Below are 24,752 nucleotides of genomic sequence, written 5' to 3'. Positions count from 1 at the left end.
TTCCAACTAGTTTTGAATGTTGAATGCATCTTCAGTAAGCCTAGTTTGATTTTTAGATTAATTGTTGGAATTTAAAGTTTGTTCTAAAATATATAATTTGACAGATAAATTTTAAGTGAAAAGACAATATGATGTATTATAATTCACACATTAGACAGATCTGGGTTTAAATTTTTGGTTTGCTAGCTATTTAATATTGGGAAAATTTCTTAATCTCTATAAATGTCGTGTTAGTTTCTGCAAAATAGTTATAATACTCATCAAGATTGTTGTAAATCATTTAAATGAATTGATGTGCAAAGTACTTTGCACAAGCTCTGGCACAAAATAAGTGGTCCCAGAGTGTTCGTTTCATTTCTTTTTAATGTCTCCATAAAAGCTCCACCTGAAATCAGTCTATCTTTGATGTAACTTCAAACTAACATTTGTAGTAAAAACACTGAAACAATTTAAGACAAGCCTAGGTTTAAGTTCATTCTATAAAGCACTTTTACCTTGACTGATTTTTATTATTTCTCATGGTCTTTTAAAATTTTTACAAGTAGTCTAATTGACAAGTAATGTATATACTATTCAGATGCAGTTATACATTTGTTTCTAAAGCATGTCAATACAATTTTTCACCATTGAAACTTGTTAACAAAAAATTTTCCCATTTGTTTAGCTTATTTTTAGCACTTCCTTATATAGTGTTTAATTTAATGGACTCTGGGCTGAACATGTTTTATTGAGCATTGAAATTTGCTCAACCTGCATATTTTTCTAATAAAAGGAGGATTAGCAAGCTGAAGAGAGTATGTAAATGGTGTTAAGTGAGGGAAAAAGAGACGACCTCATAAAGGTATAAGTTAATACTTTACCACCAATTTGTTAAATAAGTGAAGACTGATCCCTGTAATTTTTCCCACTTCCTTTTTCTTATACCATTAAGTATTCCTGTGAGCGTAGTCTCTAGGATTAATTTGTAACCTTTTTGTAATTTGACAGACTTATTCTTGCTTTAGACATGTCAGTTTTTCTAGATAATAAGTGAGAGTATAGAGATTATCATTCTTAAAATATTTGTGTTGCATCTTTAGAAATAGTGAACTCTTTTGATGTTTTCAAGCTAAGTACTTATACTTTTTAGGTGAAAAAATAAAGATAATACTGATCTGGAAGATGAAAACCCATTCTTTAATTCAGACCTGAGTCATCTGGCAACAAGCTGAAAGACCATGGGGACATATCGTTAGGCTTTCATACTCTGTAAATAAGTAGCCAGATGAAATACTTTACATTTTTTCTAGCAGTACTGTATTGTTGCTTATTTAATGTATCACATGTCTGAAAATGTAAAACTAGCACAACTGTTCATTCCTGTTGAATTGTTTTTCTAGGATCAAGACCATCTTTAATCCTGCAGTCTCAGTCTCTACCTTGTTCATCACCTCGAGATGTTCCACCAGACATCTTGTTAGATTCTCCAGAAAGAAAGCAAAAGAAGCAAAAGAAAATGAAATTAGGCAAAGATGAAAAAGACCAGAATGAGAAGGCTGCAATGTATGATATCATTAGCTCTCCATCCAAGGACTCCACTAAACTTACGTTAAGACTTACTCGTGTAAGGTCTTCAGACATGGACCAGCAAGAGGATATGCTTTCTGGTATGGAAAATAGCAATGTTTCAGAAAATGATATTCCTTTTAATGTGCAGTACCCAGGACAGACTTCAAAAACACCCATTACTCCACAGGATGTAAACCGCCCACTAAATGCTGCTCAGTGTTTGTCGCAGCAAGAACAAACAGCATTCCTTCCAGCAAATCAAGTGCCTGTTTTACAACAGAACACTTCAGTTGCTACAAAACAGCCCCAGACTTCTGTGGTACTGAATCAGCAACAGGTATCACAACAGGGACCTATATATGATGAAGTGGAATTGGATGCATTGGCTGAAATTGAGCGAATAGAGAGAGAATCAGCTATTGAAAGGGAGCGTTTTTCAAAAGAAGTTCAAGATAAAGGTAAAATAATCTCATTACTATCACTTCATACCCTTGGTGAATATATAATTATATAATGTCCTAACACGTTTTTAATATTATGTCTTTTTTCTTATTTTATGATTTTTAATGTTTCTCAATTGTGGTTTTGTTACTAATGCTCATCCTTCAGAATGAAATTCTTAATTTCATTTTTTATTTGAAAGAACTATCTGAGGTTTGGTAATTCTGTAAAACCAAATAGGTCTATCACCTATTATATATCAAATGATTTTATCTGTGCTCATCTTCCAAAGTGATTGTTTCCACAAGTTATGTTAACATAATTTTGCATCTTTACCTTTTTTCTACCTAATCAAGGTTAACCACTATAGATTATTTTGAATCAGTGCTTTTAAGGAAAAATTGTGTGTATGTTTGTTATGCAGTTAGATTTTTCCCTTGGTTTATAATTTGGTCATCTCAATGTGAATTTTTTTAAGTAAAAAAATGAAGAAAGAATTTTAAGTTAGTATTAAATAGCAATAAGAATTAAGAATCTTTTGTTGGTGATTATAGTTAAGTGTTCCCTTTTGTCTGACTGGTGTATTAGGATGAATTTACAAGACACCTGTAAGTTTATGGACTTTCTTTTTGTGCTTTATAAAAAATTATAGTGAAAGTAAATCCTGTTAAGTTCTTAGTTGTTTGGTTTGGTGAACATTATGTTTAAAATCTCTTGAAAATTTGGAGAGAGACTAATAAATCAGTAGTTATAAAGTTAGTTATTTATAAATTTTATGTCTCTACAGTAGGTGCATATACATATTTGACCATCCAAACCAAAGAATACTTTGGTTTAATTTTATAGTTAAATATTCTAGATTTAGTTATAGTTCTTCTAGTTTCTCTTTGGTCATTATAAAACAAAACTTCTTGATGTTGACTTGAAGTCATTTTTATATATGATCTTGCTCATCATGTGACAGGATCACTTGTAGATCATTCTGTACCTATGTTGAGAAACATGCAAAAGATCATACTATGTTTCCTGCCTATCATGACGGCTGTTTTAATGTTACTGGAAGAATAAACTGTACTTGGTAATTGTTACATTACCATCTTTGCTAAGTGCAGAAATCACAGGTAGATGCAGATAAAAAAATTGCTAGACGTCTTCATTTTATTGACTCAGAAACTTTTTTTTTAACTAGCAGATCATAGACATTAAAGATGAAATAAAGTGTCACTTGCCCTTTTTCTCTTTGCTTAGTAGTTTGGGGTTCAGGAAACAATTCTATAGGTTCCAAAATGTATCTTTTCCTCCAGCCTCTCATAAAAGTATATGCATATCAAGTGAAGAGAGCAATATTATTCAGCTACTCTTGATAATATTACCTTATTCCATTTCCTGAATCCTGTGACAGTTTTGTAAAAAAACATGTGCTGTTGTAATTTCTTTGCCAAGAAATATTAGTTGCCTTGAGAACTTTTGCATGACATTTTAATTTGTGTTTTTAAAAATTGCATTCTTTTAAAAAGAGTATGATTCTTTTTTAATGACTTAATTGTTGGAACGAAAGCAGAGAAAATGGTGAGCTTTTTTCCTTACTTTTTTGAACTTTTACTATATCCTATTTGTTGAAACCATAGTTTTTACGTTTAAAAACTGAATGGAAATAAGGATAGTAAAATACTAGTTGCATGTTAGCAAGTATTTTAGACTGCTAACTTTTCTTTGGGAAAATAAAAGAAAATCAAAAAACAGAATACTGTTCTTCCTAAAACTTGTTATGTATATTTAAATTTTTATTATCCATCTTCTCTGTCATCTGTGATGCTGTGACTAAAACAAAGATATTTGAAAAGCTGAGTGACCACAATTGACTTACAATTTGAAATAATGTAAGCTACCTTACAGAGGCAGCTGGTTCTGTAAGGATTTAAGGGAAAAGATGAACTGTCTGATTTTGTTTGATTTAGATGATTTTTCTCAAATTGGTTATGCAGATTTCACTGATCTTATATTAATGCTGTCATCTCTAGCCTTCTGAGAGCCATGTCCCCATGACTTTATTTGAAAAAGTTTGGAATTTAGGTACTAGCTGACACCTTTGATTTAAATCTCGTCATTTTGTATTCAATTTCTGAATTTTGTAATGAGATAGTGTTTTATATATAAACAGTTATATTGAGATTTTGAAAAGATTAAAGGTTTGGTATATTGCTCTAAGTTTGTAGTTGAGGTCATAAATTAAAGTTTTCTAAAGTGGTATCCCTTAAGAGATGAAATACTTCAAAGAAGTATTGAATGAATTTATCACTAGTTACTGCTACATCTTAGATATTGTAAAATTGGTATTTACTGTATTCTGAGGCTTGGCACTGAGTACTTTTTTATAACTTTTATTGCTGGTAGTAGGAACAAAGAAGACTACTTGTCTGGTCTACGTGGTTTTGCTCAGAGCTCTGCTCTAGGTTATGAGCTTGTTTCCCATCATATTTGTTTGTTATAAATGAATGAATGAAGCATTCCCCTCAGTTGACCAGAAGTCAGAAACCTTTACCTTATGAATAAGATTAGAAAGTTCAGCAAACAAGATTGTTTTGATAATTGTGGAATTCAAGAAAAGGGACAGAATACTCTTAGAAATATTTCACATAGGCTGTGGTATAACCTAATACACTGCTGTTCCACACACAGAAGATGCTTTCCTGGCTGCTGTATATTCATGTTCCTTTGGCCTGTTCTCTCTTCTTTGGATAGTTTTACATACACCGACAGGTTAATTCTGTGCAACCTAATATTTTATAATATTCCTAAAGGACCTTCTTCTCAATCTTTTGCTCAACCTTTTAACATCTTTAATTACATAAATTAATTTTAAAGGGCTATTTTTCTTTGCTTCTGGGATGAGCTGTCATAGACATTAATATCTCCATGTGCTGAAAATACCTGCTTTCTGTTGTTAAAGAGGGGGTTTCTTTGTTCATCTTTGCCTGTTTCATCTTTTCCGAAGGTCCACTTTCCATGTTAGCAAGTTTAAGGAATGGCCTAGCTTCACTAATGTTTTTTATGATGTTAAAATATTCTTGCACTGTAACCCTTATTAGAAGTAAATTATTACCCATTGCCATTTGAAATAAGAGACTGGGATTTGGGACAGGAATAGGACAGTCACTTAGCCTGTACTTTGGTTTAGGGATGGGATGTTTTCTTTTTTTTTATAATTAGCTACTCTGTGTACAGTTGCTCTGCTTGTTTTGCTTTAAGTGTTTTCAGTTATCACTTGTAGTAGACTTAGGCAGGTGATATAGTTTGTTTCTTATAAGCATAATTGAGTTTACCGTTTCTGTAAGGGTCAGATCTTATTTTCAAAATATCAGCATCAAGATGACAAATGTTGGTCTCAAAATTAAGATGTGTTTTCACATGCATTTTCTTCGGGAATACCTAAAGTTTAATACCATAACTTACTAATTCCAGTTCTTTAGAAAGCTTACAGGTGTTGCAAATATTAAAATTATTCTTAATAGAGATGGCTTTCATTCATTAGGTGAAGGTCATGTAGTGAAGACCAATAATGAAAGTGAATAGACAAAAGTGACCTGTGTGGATTCAGAGCCACTTTACAGGAATAAGTTCTTGGTGGAGCTGAATCAGATTGAGTGAATCAGAGTCTGCATGCTTTTAACATATCCAAGAATCTTTGCAGTAGTAATGGCATTGTTCTGGGTTTTACAGAAGAGGTGAAGTACCCTTCAATAGTTCAAAAATTAAAACTGTGTATTTAGCAATATTTTATGCATTGTAGAAAAAATTATAAGTTCTTCCCCAAACTTAACACATCACTCATGTGCAAATGCTTAAGTATTTTGTAATCTTTTAAAATTTAGCCTTAATGATATTTTAATGTTTTTCTAAAAGACAGATTGTTCATATTAGTAAAAGGATGAGCCACACATCTCTTGAGAGGTCTCCAGATGCTTGAGATCTATGTCAATAATTCTTAGATTCTTAGGTTACCATTTTAATGGCTTTCATAAAGCATATTTCATTGAAAAATATAAAAATCTTGGATTATGCTCATTTAAATTTCTAGATGCTTAGATTTTTTTTCTAAATGCTTATAAAAGTTTAAGGGATAAGTATAAGGTTATAAAGCATCCTGTTTTTGAGGTAATTATTTGGTGTGCCCTTTGACAAGATATAAAAGTTGTTTTGTATGGCAGAACAGTCAGACGCAAAATTCTTTAAATTAGTATTCTGAGTGCTTTTTTCCTTAGATACTGATACAAAAAGCTTCATACAAGTTTCTGCCAGGTTAGTTTTAACTAGGGAAAACAGTTTAATGATAACATAATTTATTATCATCATCATGTAGTTACTTTGCAAATGGAGGAAATGTAGTGATAGATTTGACTTCTGAATAACTGAAAAAGCAGAATGATTAGTTCTTTAAAAAAATTACTGGCAAACATCTAAAATAAATTTTAGTAATATTTGGTTAGATTATAAACTGTAAGTGGCTGCTGCTTCATGTTTTGAAAACAAAATGATGGAATTTTGATGTATAAAAGCATCATTACTATTAAAAATGTTCCCCCCCCCCAGAACTTGGTTCTGTCATATTTAAGGGGTTGCTTTTAGTGGTAATTTGGACTTTTCACTGTTTGATCCTCTTTTTCTTAAATAATACTTTATCATATTAATGAATAGTATAAGAGAGTATAAAGATGGTCCTAAAAAAAATTAAAAATAACTGTTAAAATAGCCAGACAATTCAGCAAGTATCATTAAGGCAAAGTCTCAAGCTCTGTCATGTTATATATTTTATAAACTGTGCATTAGCTTTTAAATTACATTTGTGCTGTTGACACCTTGAAGAATTTGAATACTGGATCAAAGCTTAATACCTATTACGTTCTTTTTTTCCTCTCTTTCCTCATATACTTTTTTTTTTTTTCAGTGACATGATTTCTGTTTTCTTTTGGGTTTTATTCTTTTTCATACTTTCCTTACATGTGGCAAAAGCACCCTGTTTTGTATGTTGGCATTTTGGGGTTCTTTGTAGTTTTTATTAGATTAGCAGTTTAAATTATCTTTTTACTCTAGTCACAAAAATTTCTTGAGGTACAGCAGATGTGAATATTTCCTCAAACCTTGGTTTAAAAGTATTATGCCATTCATGCCTACTATTTTATATATGCATATTGACATTTGCATTCACCACATTTTTTTAAAGTGTGACTTTAAAATAGTCAAAGTCCATATGGTTTTTAATAAGATAAGAATATATGTCTATTACTGATACTGAATATTTATCTTTGAATTTCAGATAAGCCTTTGAAAAAAAGAAAACAAGATTCTTACCCACAGGAGGCTGGGGGTGCTACAGGAGGTAATAGACCAGCTTCTCAGGAGACGGGTTCTACGGGAAATGGGTCAAGGCCAGCATTAATGGTTAGCATTGATCTTCATCAGGCAGGAAGAGTGGACTCTCAGGCCTCTATAACTCAGGATTCAGACTCCATTAAAAAGCCTGAAGAAATCAAACAATGTAATGACACACCTATTTCTGTTCTTCAGGAAGATATTATTGGAAATCTTAAATCTACACCAGAAAACCATCCTGAGACTCCTAAAAAAAAGTCTGATCCTGAGCTTTTAAAGAGTGAAGTGAAACAGAATGAAAGTAGATTGGCAGAGTCTAAACCAAATGAAAACAGATTGGTAGAGACAAAATCTAGTGAAACTAAGTTAGAAACTAAAATTGAGGTACCAACAGAAGAACCTAAACAGAATGAGAACAGAATGATTGAATCCAGACAAAATGAGAGCAGCACAGCCGAGCCTAAACAAAATGAAAATAGACTGCCGGACACAAAACCAAATGACAACAAACAAAATAATGGCAGATCAGAAACAACAAAATCAAGACCCGAAACCCCAAAGCAAAAGGGTGAAAGCCGACCTGAAACTCCAAAACAAAAGAGTGATGGGCGTCCTGAAACCCCCAAACAAAAGGGTGATGGACGGCCTGAAACTCCAAAGCAGAAAGGTGAGGGCCGACCTGAAACTCCAAAGCAAAAAAATGAAGGTCGGCCTGAAACACCGAAACATAGACATGAAAATAGGAGGGATTCTGGAAAGCCATCAACAGAGAAAAAACCTGAAGTGTCTAAACATAAACAGGACATTAAATCTGATTCACCTCGGTTAAAATCAGAAAGAGCTGAAGCCTTAAAGCAGAGACCTGATGGGCGATCCATCTCTGAGTCACTAAGACGTGATCATGACAGTAAACAAAAGTCAGATGACAGGAGTGAATCTGAACGACATCGAGGGGATCAATCTAGGGTTCGAAGACCAGAAACATTGAGATCCTCTAGTAGAAATGACCATGGCATTAAATCTGATGGTTCAAAACCTGATAAACTAGAAAGAAAACACAGACATGAATCAGGGGACTCAAGGGAAAGACCATCTTCTGGGGAACAAAAGTCAAGACCTGACAGTCCTCGTGTTAAACAAGGAGATTCTAATAAATCAAGACCTGATAAGCCTGGTTTTAAATCTCCAAATAGTAAGGATGACAGAAGGACAGAGGGTAACAAGAGTAAAGTAGACAGTAATAAAACGCACCCTGATAATAAGGCAGAATTTCCAAGTTATTTGCTGGGGGGCAGGTCTGGTGCGTTGAAAAATTTTGTCATTCCAAAAATCAAGAGGGATAAAGATGGCAATATTACTCAGGAGACAAAGAAAATGGAAATGAAAGGAGAGCAGAAAGACAAAGTAGAAAAAATGGGATTAGTTGAAGATCTAAATAAAGGAGCTAAGCCTGTAGTTGTCCTGCAAAAACTGTCTTTGGATGATGTTCAAAAACTTATTAAAGATAGAGAGGATAAATCAAGAAGTTCCCTTAAACCTATCAAGAATAAACCATCAAAGTCAAATAAAGGTAAGAATACTTACTCGATGTCATCTGTATTCTAGTGAGTTTTCTTTTAAGTTCTAGGTTTACTATGGATTTAAAAATGGAAATTTAGAAAAATTGAAACAGTACTGCATGAAAACAATATAAAACAGCAGTGAATTGTTTGTGGTAACATAGACAAAAAGTTCTCATTGAAAATTCTTTCTCTCCCACCTCTACTACTCACCATAGTTGTGACTTTTACTGTTGGTTCACAGAGAAAAGTTCCTTTTGCTGTTTAATTATTTCAGCAGTTGTGAAAGTTGCTTGCTAATCAAGTGAATGATTAGAATGCATGATTAACATAGGTGTATTTAACAACTTTTTAAAAAGTTATTTTGACTGTAGAGATAATCCATTCTGTAGTGAGGTAGTAAATTGACTGAATTTAATTTCTAAAGTCTCAGTAAAGCTATATCGTATACAAAAGTCTATATTACAAATTCTTTTAAGAATATTAAATGTCTTTTAATATATATTAATATATATTATCAGTTATTAATTATTAAAGATTATTAAAAATTAATTATTCATTAATTAATGGTTTGAGTGTATATAGTTTAAAAAGTTGTGTAAAAGGTTATTTCATCTTTTTATGGAGAAGATGATTAGTTAATGAATGTTTTATTTTTTTAAATACAGAGCTTTGGTCTTTTCTATGGAAGAGTAATAGGGAATGGTGTTTATGTCTTAAATTGGGTTAAATCATCAGTTTTAAACATTTCTGGTGTTTTTAATTTGTTTGGATGTGTTTTTATTTTCTGTTCTGGGTTTTTTTGGGGGGTTTTTGCATGGTTTCTGAGTTAAATTCTCTAGTTACATAAATAGTATTGTTTCTAGGAGGAAAAGAAAAGTCAAGTGCTGAAAAAACAGTAGCAGTTTGTACAGAAAATATAATTTTGTGGGTTTTGTATACTCTTTTGTATATTTATGTAAAATTTGATGATGCTATGTGGTTAGACTTATTTAGCCTGTACAATGTAAATAGGTTGGGATATAGTTTTTAAGGTAACAGAAGTGATTCTTTGTTTGATTTTTAAGTTCACATCCTGTGAAAGAAGGTCATTAAGAACCTAGATTTCTACTTATTAATAAATACATTAAACTCTATAGAATTGTGCTGTCCAATATGATAGTTAATAGCCTCTTTAGGCTATTTGCTTCAAACTATATAAAATTTAAAAATTTACATCCCCAGTAGCCAAATGTGGCAAGTGCTGATGTTATTAACACAGAGAGGACATTTGCATCATCACAGAATGTTGTGTTGTATAACTACATGTGATGTATTAGGAGATATAGAAGGTATATTGCTTATTATCTTTGTAAAATGCTGTTGTGTCTTTTCTACCAAAAAACGTTAATTGAAAACATAGTATTATTACTAAGAACTCTTTATTCAAAGAAATAACTTGTTAAGACTAATCTGTTTTTATTCTTGTCTTCTCGTATGTTTACCTTCTCACTGTCAGTTATTTGGTTTTGTCTTTCAAAAATGAAAAAAGATTGCCTCTGAATCACTAATATTTGTACTAGTTTAAGTGAAGCTTTCAAATTTTAAATTATGGCTGTGAGACCTATAAAAATTAAAGTCTTAGCTTTAATAAATGAATAGTCTTTAGTATTTAACTTGAATGCATCTTTTCAGAATTGTTTATGTAAAAGAGGTTGTTGCAGTATAGTGGCTAGCACCAAAATTGTTTTCTTTTAGATAGAGATTGTCTTTATTAATTTTCACTGAGAGTTTGAGAGTGGCTTATATATATAAACTAAAGAGTATAGTTATACAATTATAGAAGAGTCAGATGGAAAGATGGAAAGTGGTACCCTCTTGTCCCCTTGATCTGGACCATCTTTTTCTCCCTGCCCCTCTGTCAGCTTATTTATGCCAGCCTGCTTTTCTAAACTCTGTTCTAACAAAGAATCCTTACAACTAAATATCAAGAAATGAATATAGTTCCTAATTAGTAACTGCTGTATTATTTCTCTTGGTTTTTTCACGTGTAATTTCATTGCCTGTGAATATAAACTTTTAGTACTAATCCAATGTTTTTCCTAAGTATACCTTTAACACAAATGCATATACTTGATATGTTGATATTAGTAACTAATCTGGGTATGTCTGCCTGCTAAGAGTGTGGTGTCTGTGTGTATGCATGTGCATGTATGTGTATACACACACATATATCAATGCATATACAACTGAAAGTGAACCTTTTCATCAAATTTTAGATTCATTTCAGGATACTACGTGGATATCTTTTGGCTTTATTTATACCATACGTTTAATATCTGTTTTTCAGTAATGGACTAATTTTGGTTTTATTTTAGATCTCTGCTGTTAGGTTAGCAATAGCAGAGGTATATAATTGTGTATTTTTTAAATTACTTGCATAGGAATGCCAGTTGTGGATTACTGACCCTTTGTAGTATACATTATTTGGGATTTTATTTGGAGTCACAGAAAATCATTATCTGACATATTTATGTTTTCTGAGTAAAAACTGAGTATTGCTGGGATATTTTGTTGTTGATTCCTTGGGCCAAAATTCTTGGTAGGTTTTCTTTTCTTGAAAGAGCCATAAGCTTTAATGCGATATCCATACTTAAAATATTTATTCTTTAGGGTAATTTTAAATTCCATGAATATGCTTTGAGCTGATAAATTTTGAATGGTAGGGGTATAGGTTTATGACTCCCAGTATAGGTTACATATTTTTGTCTTTATGTGAACAATGTAAAGTGATGTTACATTTAAATTTATTTTTATGGGGATATGTGTATATTCCTGTTAATAGTGCCTCACATAATACCTAGTACATAAAAAGATCATGGTAAATACCTGTTAAGTAAATAGATTGTGTTGCTCACATCTTAGAAAAGTCTTTTGTGTGCAGTTTAAAATTGTGTATTCATCTTTTATGATCCCACCAGTAGACCCTAGCTCAAGAGCTATGTAATTTTCACATGTTACCTAAACTTTCCACCCTGTCAATTACCTGCTTTTTGTTAAGCTCCAAAGGAGACTGACTTATAGTCATGTCTGTTTAATCATTCTTTACCTTAATTTTGCTGTATACCTGTTACAAGATTGAATCCATTCTGTTCTCATTTCCTACTTCTGTTATCTTCCCCTTCTTTTTACCATCACCTTGTTTCTTCCTTGCCAAGAAGAGATGAGTGGTGAACCAATATAACCTTTGTAAAACCTTTAAATTAAAAAAAAAACTATTAAAATATACTTTAGACAGTATATTAAATTCCAAAATAATATCTTTATGGTTAAAGTATACCCTAAGGTACAATATGTCTCCAAATTAAAATAATAAATTGTACCATCTTTAGGCTTCCCAAGTGCTGCTACTGGTAAAGAACCTGCCTGCCAATGCAGGAGACATAAGAGACATGGGTTTGATCCCTGGTTCAGAACAATCCCCTGGAGAAGCAAATGATAACCCACTCCAGTATTCTTGGCTAGAGAATTCCATGGACAGAGGAGCCTGAAGGGCTGCAGTCCAGAGTCACAAAGAGTTGGACACAACTGAAGCGACTTAGCATGCACACACACATACCATCTCTAAGTCTAGGCATGATCCTCAACTAACATGAATTATGTTGCTGACAGCTTATTGTTAGTAATTACACTTTAACAGTTTGGTTTTGGCCTTTTGCAGTTCCAGTGTATCTCAAAATACTTTAGTTTCATATTCAAAGAAATCACTTTTTATTCTTGCTCCCCTGTTTCCTTCTAAATAGAATATTATTTTCCATCATTTGCACTTACTGCTTTCAAGAAATATCACGTGCTATCTGTTATTTGAGATCAAGGCCTTTAAAGAGTTATCTAACAGTTCTCATAGTCAGCAGTGTTTAAAATATAGTGCTCATTTGACCAGTTAATGATTGCAGTCATTATTAGAGGCAGTTATTTCATCTTAGTTACTACTGTAGTAAAAGATTGATCTCTAAAGTTGGGTTTTGCCTTTTATGTTGCATTAACCAATCTATTTGGATTGTGTTTAGGACTCTAGGTTTCTGTAGTTGTGAGAGAATGTACTGTTTCTAACTGAATTTTTGGCATAGTTTTTGAATTCCTAAGTTGAGAAATTCTCAGTAGTTATGATTGTCATATTCAGAATCCTTAATAATGCTGCAGTACAAATTTACTTTGGCTCATTTGAACAATATATAAAAAGTTTTTCTAAATAAATTTTTAATTTCCATAAAGACTTTATTATTGGCGATATCTTTGGGAAATTTTAGAGAATATTTGTTACAGAAATTGGCATAATACATACTTGGCTCTTATGATTTCAGAGCAATTCTTTGAAAATTTTTCTCCATGATTTCTATTCATAGAATTTCTCTGATCCAAGCATTGCTTAGTAGATAATGGAAATTAATATTGATTTAAAGAGATTCATTAAATATAATTTTTTCATAAAAGTTAAATGTATTAAAGTTTGCTAGTGGTAGTCTCTTTCATTCCCATTTATTATCTCAAACCAGCCAAGGACACAGCTTCTATAAGGTTTTGCTATCTATAGAAATAGATAACACGATTAAAGGGGCAAGAAACAAATGATTAATTTGAGAGAACTTACTCCAGTTTATAAGAGAATACTCATTATTCTAACACACTGAATTCCCTCTCATTCTAAAAAATGTTACTGAAATCCTCTCCTGTAAGAGCCTGATACAGATATTAAGATAATGGATACCTACTTGATACTGTAAGATAGTTAAGTATATCATAGCATTATATTACATAGTTACTACAATATTTTAATATTATAGTATATAATTAATCTTATGTGTATAATGTATTATAGTATAATATCAAGTAGGTATTCATTATCTTAATATCTGTCTCAATTTCTTGTACAAGAAAGTTTTCAATAGCTTTTTTAAGAATAAAGGAATTCAGTATGTTAGCGTAATATGTATTAGAGTTAATGGTATATGTGTACTGTACTATGACATAATATGATACAATATAATCTGAATTTTTTAACATGGATCCTCTTCTCCACCCACAGAAACATTGCCTTTCTCTGGCTACTAACATACTAACTTAAAAATTCTCCATTAAACCCATTACACATTGTGTAGTTCAAAGATCACTGGTCTCAGAGCCTTCAACAAATCATAGCTATGATTTGTTCAAAGATATGATTCAAAGTTCATTCACTTTTAAAATGGAGAAACCAGTTTCCTTCCCACTTTATGCAGTCATGCAAACCAAAGTGAATCTAATTGTAAGAGTTAAAATTTGTCCAATTTTTTAATATAGAGAAATGCTTTCATCCTATTTTTAATTGAATTTATCCCATAAGAAAGTAATTTTGAAGATGTCTCATTTGTGTATACATACACTATGTATATCTGAAGGCATTGCTGTTACCATTTATGTCATTCAGTTTTATTGAGATAAAATTAACATATAGCATTATAGTCGTTTAAGTGTATAAAATAATGATTTGATATGTAGCTGTTCCCTCAGTATCTGCAGGAGTTGGTGCCAGGACCCCTCCCAGATGCTTCCAAGCCCCTTATATATTGTAAAAGAGTATAGTACAGTAAGCTCTTTGAATCTGCAGATTGCTCATCCACAGATACGAAGGGTTGACTGTACGTGTTTATTGTGAAGTGATTACCACAGTGAGTTTCGTTAACATCCATCACCTCACACTGTACATTGCCTTCCCAGAACATATATCTGAAAAGTTTTACCTTTTGACTGCCTTTACCCATTTCACCCACCTCCTACTTGTGGCAAAGATCAATCTCTGCTTATGAATTTTGTCTTTTTTTTAGATTCTACATATAAGTGAAATTATATAGTATTTGTAACTTACATATCTTAGCATAATGCCCTTAAAGTCCAACCATATTGTTGCAAAAATGGCAGGGTTTCCTTTTTTTTTTTTCTGGTTGGATAATATTCCATTGTGTATATATACCACATGTTTTTTATCTGTTTACCCATCAATAGACGAATCAGAGAAGGCAATGGCACGCCACTCCAGTACTCTTGCCTAGAAAATCCCATGGACAGAGGAGCCTGGTGGGCTGCAGTCCATGGGGTCGCTAAGAGTCGGACACAACTCAGCGACTTCACTTTCACTTTTCACTTTTGTGCACTGGAGGAGGAAATGGCAACCCACTCCAGTGTTCTTGCCTGGAGAATCCCAGGGACGAGGGAGCCTGGTGGGCTGCCATCTGTGGGGTCGCACAGAGTCAGACACGACTGAGGCGACTTAGCAGCAGCAGCAGACTAAATAACTTGTGTTTTTTTCCATGTCTTAGCTACCATAAATACTGTTACAGTGAAAGTGGAGGTGCATGTATCTTTGAGATGGTGGTTCTATGTCCTTTGGATATATAACCAAAAGTAGAATTGCCCAATATACCCTGAGAAAGCCATAATTGAAAAAGACACATGTATCCCAATGTTCATAACAGCACTGTTTACAATAGATAGGACATGAAAGCAACCAAGATGTCTACCAACAGTTGAATGAATAAAGAAGATGTGGTATATGTGTGTGTGTGTTTATACTGGAATATTACTCAGCCATAAAAAGAACAAATTTCAGTCAGTTTTAGTGAGGTGGATGAAGCTAGAACCTGTTATATACAGTAAAGTAAGTCTGAAACAGGAAAACAGATATATATTAATGCATATGTATATGGAATCTAGAAAAATGGTATTAATGAACCTGTTAGCAGGGAAGGAATGGAGATGCAGAGATAGAGAACAGACTTGTGCACACAGTGGCAGAAGGAAAGAGTGGGATGAATGGAGGAAGTAGCATCAACATATATATGCCACCACGGGTAAAAAAGATGGCTGGTGAGAATTTGCTGTATAACAGAGGGAGCCAGCTTGGTGTTCTGTGATGACCTAGAGGGGTGGGATGGTGAGAGTGGAGGGAGGTTTAAGAGAGAGGTGTTTTATGTGTAATTATGGCTCATTTGTGTCATTGTACAGCAGAAACCAACACAACATTGTTGTGTTGTAAAGCAGTTTTCCTCTAATTAAAAAGATAAGTTAAAAAATAAAAATTTTAAAAAAGTAGAATTGCCCAGTCATATGGTAGTTGTTAATTTTTGAGGAACCTCCATACCGTTTATCATAGTGGCCGTACCCATTTACATTCCCACCAACAGTGCACACAGGAGAGTGTGGACATTCACATCAGCACTTCTTATTTATTGTCTTTGTTATAGTAGTCCTTGTGGCAGGTATGAGGTGATATCTAATGGTTTGGGTTTACATTTCCCTCATGAATAGTAATGTTAAGTACCTTTTCATATACTTGCTGGCCATATGTATGTCTTCTCTGAAAAAATGTCTATTTAGATCCTCTGCCTATTTTTTAATTGGATTGTTTGGTTACTTTAGATACTGAGTTGTATCATTTCTTTATATGTTTTACATATTAGCCCTTTGTCAGATACTGGATTTGTAAATGTTTTCTCCCATTCAGTAGGTTGCCTTCTCATTTTGTTGATGGTTTCCTTTGCTGTGCGAAAGCTTTTGTTTGATGTAGTTCTATTTGTTTATTTTTGTTGCCTTCAGTTTTAGTATCAGCTCCAAAAAAAATCATTGTCAGGACCAGTGTCAAGATCCTTACTGCCTGTTTTCTCTTTTTAGGAATTTCATGGTTTGGGGTTTTACATTCAAATCTATAATCCATTTTGAGTTGATTTTTTAGTATTAGTGGTCCAGTTTCAGTCTTTTGCCCGTGGCTTTCCAGTTTGTCCAACACCATTTGATGGATTGACTGTCATTTTCCCATTGAATATTCTTGGCGCCTTTTTAGTAAATTAATTGACCATATATACATGAGTTTATTTCTGAACTCTCTGTTCTTGTCCATTGATCTTTGTGTCTGTTTTTATGCCAATCCATACCAATTTAATTCTATAGTTTTATAATGTAGTTTGAAATCAGGAGGTATGGTTTCCCCAGCTTTGTTCTTTCTCAAGATTGCTTTGACTATTTCGCTATTTTGTGATTCTGTACAAGTTTCAGGATTATTTCTCTGAAAAATGTCATTGGAATTTTGATAAAGATTGGATTGCAGTGCATCTGTAGATTACTTTGGCTTGTATGGATATTACCTGTATGCAGGTGAAAAAGCAACAGTTAGAACCAGACATGGAACAACGGACTGGTTCAAAATTGGGAAAGGAGTATGCTGAGGCTACAGATTGTCACCCTTCTTATTTAACTTATATGCAGAGTACATCATGTGAAATGGAATTGGATGAAGAACAAGTTTGAATCAAAATTGCTGGAAGAAATATCAGTAACCTCAGATATGCAGATGATACCACCCTACTGGCGAAAGCAGAAATGAAGAAAAGAGTCTCTTGATGAAGGAGAGTGGAAAAACTGGCTTAAAACTCAACATTCTGAAAACTAGGATCATGGCATCCGGTCCCATCACTTCATGGCAAATAGATGGGGAAACAATGAAAACAATGACAGGCTTTATTTTGGGGGGCTCCAAAATCATTGTGGATAGGGACTGCAGCCATGAAATTAAAAGACGCTTGCTCCTTGGGAAAAAAGCTATGATGAACTTAGTGTATTAAAAAGCAGAGACATCACCTTGAACATAAAGGTCCATATAGTCAAAGCTATGGGGATTGCCAAGATCCCCTGGAGAAGGGAATGGCAACCCACTCCAGTATTCTTGCCTGGAGAATTTCATGGACAGAGGATCCTGGCAGGCCACTGTCCATGGGGTTGCAAAGAGTTGGACATGACTGAGTGACTAACATATACAGTACACGCATCGTTTTTTGAATAGTCATGTACAGATGTGAGAGTTGGACCATAAAGAAGGCTGAGTGCTGAAGAGTTGGTGCTTTTGAATTATGGTGCTGGAGAAGACTCTTGAGAGTCCCTTGAACAGCAAGGAGATCTAACCAGTCAATCCTAAAGAAAATCAACACTGTATTTTCATTGGAAGGATTGATGCTGAACTGAAGCTCTAATACTTTGGCCACCTGATGTGAAGAGCCAACTCATTGGAAAAGACTTTGATGCTGGGAAAGATTGAGGGCAGGAGGAGAAGAGGGCAACAGAGGATGAGATGGTTGGATGGTATCACTGACTCAATGGACATGAGTTTGAGCAGACTCCAGGAGATAGTGAAGGACAGGAAATGTCCATGTGGTTGCAGTCAGCCACGATTGAGTGACTGAACAACAAAATTTTCCAGTCCAGCTGTGTCTTACAGTTTTTAGTATACATCTCTTTTATCTCTGTGGTTAAGTTTATTCCTAGGTATTTTATTATTTTTGTTACAGTTGTAAATGAGATTATCTTAATTTCTCTTTCTGATAGTTTATTGTTAGTGTATCAGAATACAACTGAATTTTGTGTATTGAATTTTTATCCTGCAACTTTTCTGAATTTGTTTATTAGTTCTAACAATTTTAGTGGAGTCTTTAGGGTTTTCTATATATAATATGTCATCTGCAAATACTGACAGTTGTCCTTCTTCCTTTCTGATTTAGATGTCTTTTATTTCTTTTTCTTGGCTAATTACTCTAGCTAGGATTTTCAGTACTGTGTTGTATAAAAGGGGCAAGAGTGGCCATCCTTATCTTCTTCCTGTGATCTCAGAGTGAAAGCTTTCAGCTTTTTGCCATTGAGTGTAATGTTATCTGTGGGCTTCTCTATGTTCATGTACATTCCCTCTACATCCAGTTTGTTGTGAGTTTTTATTGTGAATGGATGTTGAATTTTGTCAAATGTTTTTTCGGCATCTATTGAGATAATTATTTTTTATCATTCATTTTGTTAATTTGGTATATCATCCATTGTTTTTTGTATGTTGAACCATCCTTTCCTCCCTGTAATACATCACATTTGATCATAGTGTATGATCTTTTTATTGCTAATATTTTTTTGAAGACTTTTGGTTCCCTGTTCATCAGGGAATTTGCCCTGTGGTTTTTCTTGCAGTTTGTTTGTCTGCTTTTAGTATAGGGTAATGCTAGCTTTGTAAAACGAGCTTGGAGGTTTTTCCTCTTCTCTTTTTAGAAGAGTTTGAGAAGGATTGGTGTTTAAATGTGTGATAGAATTCACCAGTGAAGTCCTGGACTTTTCTTTGTTGGGCGGTTTTTGGGATCTGCCACCTAGTGATTGGTCTATTCAGATTTTGTATTTCTTCATGATTTAATCTCACTAGATTATGTTCCTAGGAATTTATTCATTCTTCCAGGTTGTCCAGTTTGTTTGTATAAAATTATTCATAGTAGTCTCTTACAGTCCTTTTTATGGTATTAGTTGTAATGTCTCCCCTTTACTTTTTAATTTTGAGTCTTTTTTTTTCTTGGTAAGCACCTAAAGTCTTGTTAATTCATCATTTCAGAAATCTAACTCTTACTTTCATTTATCTTTTCTGTTCTCTTTTTAGCCTCAGTTTCATTTATTTCTTTTATGGTCTTTGTTATTTCCTTGTACTAACTTTGGGTTTAGTTTATTCTTTCTGTAGTTCATTGAGGCAAGTTAGGTTGTAGTTATGAAAGAGGAGAGTGAAAAAGCTGGTTTAAAGCTCAACATTCAGAAAACTAAGATCATGGCATCTGGTCCCATCACTTCATGGCACATAGATGGGGAAACAGTGGAAACAGTGTCAGACTTTATTTTGGGGGGCTCCAAAGTCACTGCAGGTGGTGATTGCAGCCATAAAATTAAAAGACGCTTACTCCTTGGAGGGAAAGTTATGACCAACCTAGATAGCATATTGAAAAGCGGAGACATTACTTTGCCAACAAAGGTCCGTCTAGTCAAGGCTGTGGTTTTTCCTGTGATCATGTATGGATGTGAGAGATGGACTGTGAAGAAAGCTGAGCACCGAAGAACGGATGCTTTTGAACTGTGATGTTGGAGAAGACTCTTGAGAGTCCCTTGGACTGCAAGGAGATCCAACCAGTCCATTCTAAAGGAGATCAGTCCTGGGTGTTCTTTGGAAGGAATGATGCTAAAGCTGAAACTCCAGTACTTTGGCCACCTCATGCGAAGAGTTGACTCATTGGAAAAGACTCTGATGCTGGGACGGATTGGGGGCAGGAGGAGAAGGGAACGACAGAGGATGAGATGGCTGGATGGCATCACTGACTCGATGGACATGAGTCTGAGTGAACTCCAGGAGTTTGTGGTGGACAGGGAGGCCTGGCGTACTGCAGTTCATGGGGTCACAAAGAGTCGGACAAGACTGAGCAACTGAACTGAACTGAACAGATATACTGTTTATTTTTCTCACTGTGTGTATATATGAAAGAAGGGATCTTATGATCTCTGCTCCTTTCTATATTAGATAGTAGTAAATTATCATTTACATTATACACTTCCTAATATTAAAAAAAAAATGTTTCTTTTTGTAATTTTTCCTCATAGTAGTTTGACAGCTACACACTGATGAAATCTTTGAGGTGCTAGTCAGTATCAATACATGATGCTTAAAGCAAGATTTTTCTTAAAATCTTTTCTTCTGCATACTTCATTTATAATAGTGTTCTTTCGGTTGCTATAAACCAATTTCTTGGCATTTTGTCTTCATTAAATAAACTGATTTGCAATGACCTAAACTATGTAGAATATAACTATATAGACTGCACTTGCAGAGTGAGTGGCACTTTGCCTCATATTGAGTAAAGTGTGTCATAATATCAACCAGGGGGCAGCAAACTTGTTGCATAAAGGTCAGATAGTAAATATGTTAGGCTTTGTGTCCCATTTAGATCTCTAATACTGTAGTAGAAAAGCAGCCCAAAACAATATGTGAATGAATGACTGTGTGTCACTGTATTTTAATGAAACCTTATGTACAAAAATGGGTGGTGAGGCAGATTTAACCCCACAGGCTTTAGTTGTTGAACATAATATAAATATAAAATTGAAGTTTTATATGGGTGGATATGATAGCTAGATTCCTTATTCTGTAGCCAATGAGACTCAAAATTTTAATGTGAATAAAAAGACTGATCTAGATTTGAATTATTTTCCTTTTTGTCTAAGATTTATAAATATAATACGACATTAGCTAAGTACAGTATTTTTGCCAGGATATTTAATATTTGTATTTTTATGTAGTAGAATTATACATAAATTATTAATATATTAATATATAATTGATATATTTAAAACATTTAACAAGTGTGTACAGACTGAAATTACCTTTAAATATTTTACACTTGTTGCAAGTCAATTATGAAATCTTCTCTTCAGTCTCTTCTTTTTGTGGGTAGCTTCTCTATAATTGTCAAATAGAACAACTGACAACTGCTTTCAGGATATAAAAAAGAATTTTCAGCTGGAAAAATTTCTGGGAAGACCACAAACTTATTCTAATGATTACACTGCTGCTGCTCCTGCTAAGTCGCTTCAATCGTGTCCAACTCTGTGTGACCCCATACACAGCAGCCTACCAGGCTCCTCCGTCCCTGGGATTCTCCAGGCAAGAACACTGGAGTGGGTTGCCATTTCCTTCTCCAATGCATGAAAGTGAAAAGTGAAAGTGAAGTCGCTCAGTCGTGTCCGGCGCCTAGCGACCCCATGGACTGCAGCCTACCAGGCTCCTCCATCCATGGGATTTTCCAAGCAAGAGTACTGGAGTGGGGTGCCATTGCCTTCTCCGATCATCAGTAAATATTTATGGCCGTCTTCAACATCCCATGCACTCAGCTAGATTCTGCAACTGCAACACAGTCTTATGGCTTTATCAAGATTATGGTCTTATGGAGAATATGGATAACTAAAGATGTAGTGACAGTGTAATACTCTTTAAAAAAAGGTGCTCTGTAAATCCCAAGGAATATGATTCACATGTGTATTTAGCACAAGGGCAGTAGGAAAAAGCACTATAAGTTTAAAGAAGTTAAACATTTGGCTAATTAAGAGAACAATGTGGAAGAAGTAAGGTGAGAGTAGATTAGTTAAAATTAAAAATTGTTTTACAGCCATTGATAGTAATAACATAATCAGAAAATATGTCATTTCTAGTGTGTTAGAAAATGTCTTTGTAGAATGCTATAAAATAAATGTTGCTAATTCTCTACATATTTAGCCTAATGTAATAGTAATTAGTTGAGTAACTAATAACCTGATCAGATTGATTCAGATATCAATGTGTGAATTTTGTTTTGCTCGATTCCATATTTTCTGGTTTCTTCATGGTCTTAAACATGTTAAATAGTTGTTTTGAACTAAATATTCTATTCTGAAGTTTGGTTTGCTAAGTGTATACCAGTATCACTTTTCAAAAATGGTTAAATTCATAGCATCTACTTTCTCTTCTCTCTTACCTTTCACATGGTGGTTGTTCAATCGCTCAGTCATGTCCGACTCTTTGCGACCCCATGGACTGCAGCACACCAGGCTTTCCTGTCCTTCAACTCCTGGAGCTTACTCAAACTCATGTTTGAGTCGGTGATGCCATCCAACCATCTAATCCTCTGTTAGCCCCTTTTTCTGCCTTCCGTCTTTCCCAGCTTCAGGGTCTTCCAATGAGTTGGCTCTTTGTATCAGGTGGCCAAACTGTTGGGACCTTCAGCTTCAGCATCAGTCCTTCCAGTGAATATTCAGGATTGATTTCCTTTAGGATTGACTGGTTTGATCTCCTTGCTGTCCAAGGGACTCTCAGGTGTCTTCTCCAACACCATAGTTTGAAGGTACCTTTGACATAGACATAGTAACTATCTCTTAGAAGATTTTCTTTCTAGTGTCTTTCACCTTCCAGGCCATCCCACAAATCACTGCTACAGTAACTTTTCTAAAGTACATTCTGATTCTTTCCCTCCTTAAAAAGACTGTTACATCTGAACCTTACCTACTTTTTCTCCCTATTGAATATCATGCTCTGTCCAGAGCAGACACAGCTGGAATGCTCCTAAATGGCCTCCAACTCCTAGTTCTCGGCTCCTGTCCTCCATCCTCCACCTCACTCCACCACATTGCTGTGAAAACCTACTGTGTTCATGAAATATCTTCTAACCGCTCACAAATAATCATTGACCTTTTTCTTGTTTCCATAAAATGTAGCTTCTATTTCTTTAGGAAAATTCACCTCTTAAGTTAGTATAATGTTAGCATTTGTTTTGTTCAACTCCTGGTACAATTATCTTTTACAAACGTACAGTGTGTATAATTGTCATTTTGCATTCTCTTTTCTTTACATTCACTATCTCTCTGTACTAGCATCATTCATAATTATATCTAATGTGATTTACTGTGGTCCCCTATTGTTGGACATTTTAATGTTAAAATAGATAAAAGTGATCTAAACATCTTTCTTCATAGAGCTTTTTGTTGTGCTATATACAAATTTCCTTGGAATAAATTTCCAAGAGTCGTATAAATGGATTGAAGGATTTGAACAGTTTTCTGTGTTATATATTCTATACTATTAGCAGAATCTGAGTGTCCACCTTTCAACTAATTGCAAGCACACGTAAAGAATTCAGAAGAAAAGCATAAATCATTTTATATTATTTTAAAACAGCCTTATGCATAGCAGTTAACTCCTAAAGGCATTGCCGTATAAATGTAGTAGAAAACTTGATCTTTTCAATAGCGATCATGAGTCAAAGTTATCTTGTTAAAAAATGATGGATATGATGCTTCCCCGATATCTTGGTTGATAAAAAAATCCATCTGCAATGCAGGATACCTGGATTCAATTCCTGAGTCGGGAAGATCCGCTGAAGGAATAGGCTACACTCCAGTATACTTGGGCTTCCCTGATGGCTCAGCTGGTAAAGAATCTGCCTGCAATGCAGGAGACCTGGATTGGGAAGATCCCCTGGAGAAGGGAAAAACTACCCACTCCAGTATTCTGGCCTGGAGAATTCCATGGCCTGTATATATAGTCCATGGGGTCACAGAGAGTTGGACATGACTTAGTGACTTTGACTTTCATGGTGCATTTTAGAAATACTTACATAAAAATAAATGTAATTTCTGAGTAATCCAAGATTTTATTGTAACGTGGCTTCAAAACAGTAACATGGGCTACTTTTATATCAGACTTATAAACATAGATAATTAAGCTCTCTGATACAAGATAGTGAATATTGTATCAACTTAGAATGGGTAAAATCAATTTAATTTGAGTATATTATTCAAATTATTGTTTATTTTTCACTGAACCTATAGTTTAAGAAACGATGGGCTAGGAATTCCTGAGCGGTCCAGTGGTTAGGACTCCATGCTTCCACTGCAGGGGGCATAGGTTTGATCTCTGGTCACGGAACTAAAATCCCACAAGCTGTAGCATGGCCAAAAAAAACTGGGTAGATTAACTTAGAAGAACCCTTTCCATCTGTATTTTTTCCTGTTTTTATAGTTTAAAAACTTTCAAACTCCTTTGATTGTGAACTAAGGCAAGAAAAAAAATGCATGTTGTGATCTAATACACTCATACATACACATAATAACATCTACCTTTACTACTGGCACGTTTTCTCTTTCATTTTAAGCACATTGCTAGTTAAGAGCTACAAAACTGACTCAACAACTTGCTTATGGGTCACAATAGGCAACTTGAAAATTGCCAGCTAAAATTTAAAGGGAGACTTACCAGTAATTAGTTTAACACAGTCTTTATGTAGTGATTATATAACAATTCACATTAGTTTCAGGATGGTCTTCTCAAATACCATCAGAAAGAGAATAGCTTCAGATTTGACCCTGATGACCCCCACAGTCACAAATGAATGGTCTTTCTTCATATATATATATTTTTTTTTTTTTTTAATTTTGTAATCCTGAACAAGTTTCTAG

At 34.1% G+C, this 24,752-nt stretch overlaps 1 protein-coding gene across 3 annotated transcripts in view; it reads left to right on the top strand.

Moving 5' to 3' along the window:
- NIPBL (NIPBL cohesin loading factor) overlaps positions 1 to 24,752 on the top strand; it is a 204,324-nt gene that overhangs the window by 106,096 nt on the left and 73,476 nt on the right. For 2 of the 3 annotated variants that reach the window (XM_070774752.1, XM_070774753.1), the window contains exons 9-10: positions 1,380 to 2,006; positions 7,304 to 8,929. In XM_070774752.1, coding sequence (XP_070630853.1) covers positions 1,380 to 2,006; positions 7,304 to 8,929 — 2,253 coding nt within the window. The remainder of the gene's footprint in view (positions 1 to 1,379; positions 2,007 to 7,303; positions 8,930 to 24,752) is intronic. The other variant, XM_070774754.1, reaches the window with a different exon arrangement.

The sequence above is a fragment of the Bos indicus genome, chromosome 20 (assembly GCF_029378745.1).
Source record: "Bos indicus isolate NIAB-ARS_2022 breed Sahiwal x Tharparkar chromosome 20, NIAB-ARS_B.indTharparkar_mat_pri_1.0, whole genome shotgun sequence".
In the NCBI taxonomy this organism is placed as follows: domain Eukaryota; kingdom Metazoa; phylum Chordata; class Mammalia; order Artiodactyla; family Bovidae; genus Bos; species Bos indicus.
Note: the sequence above shows the minus strand (reverse complement) of the source record. Positions and strands in the feature narration are given on the sequence as shown.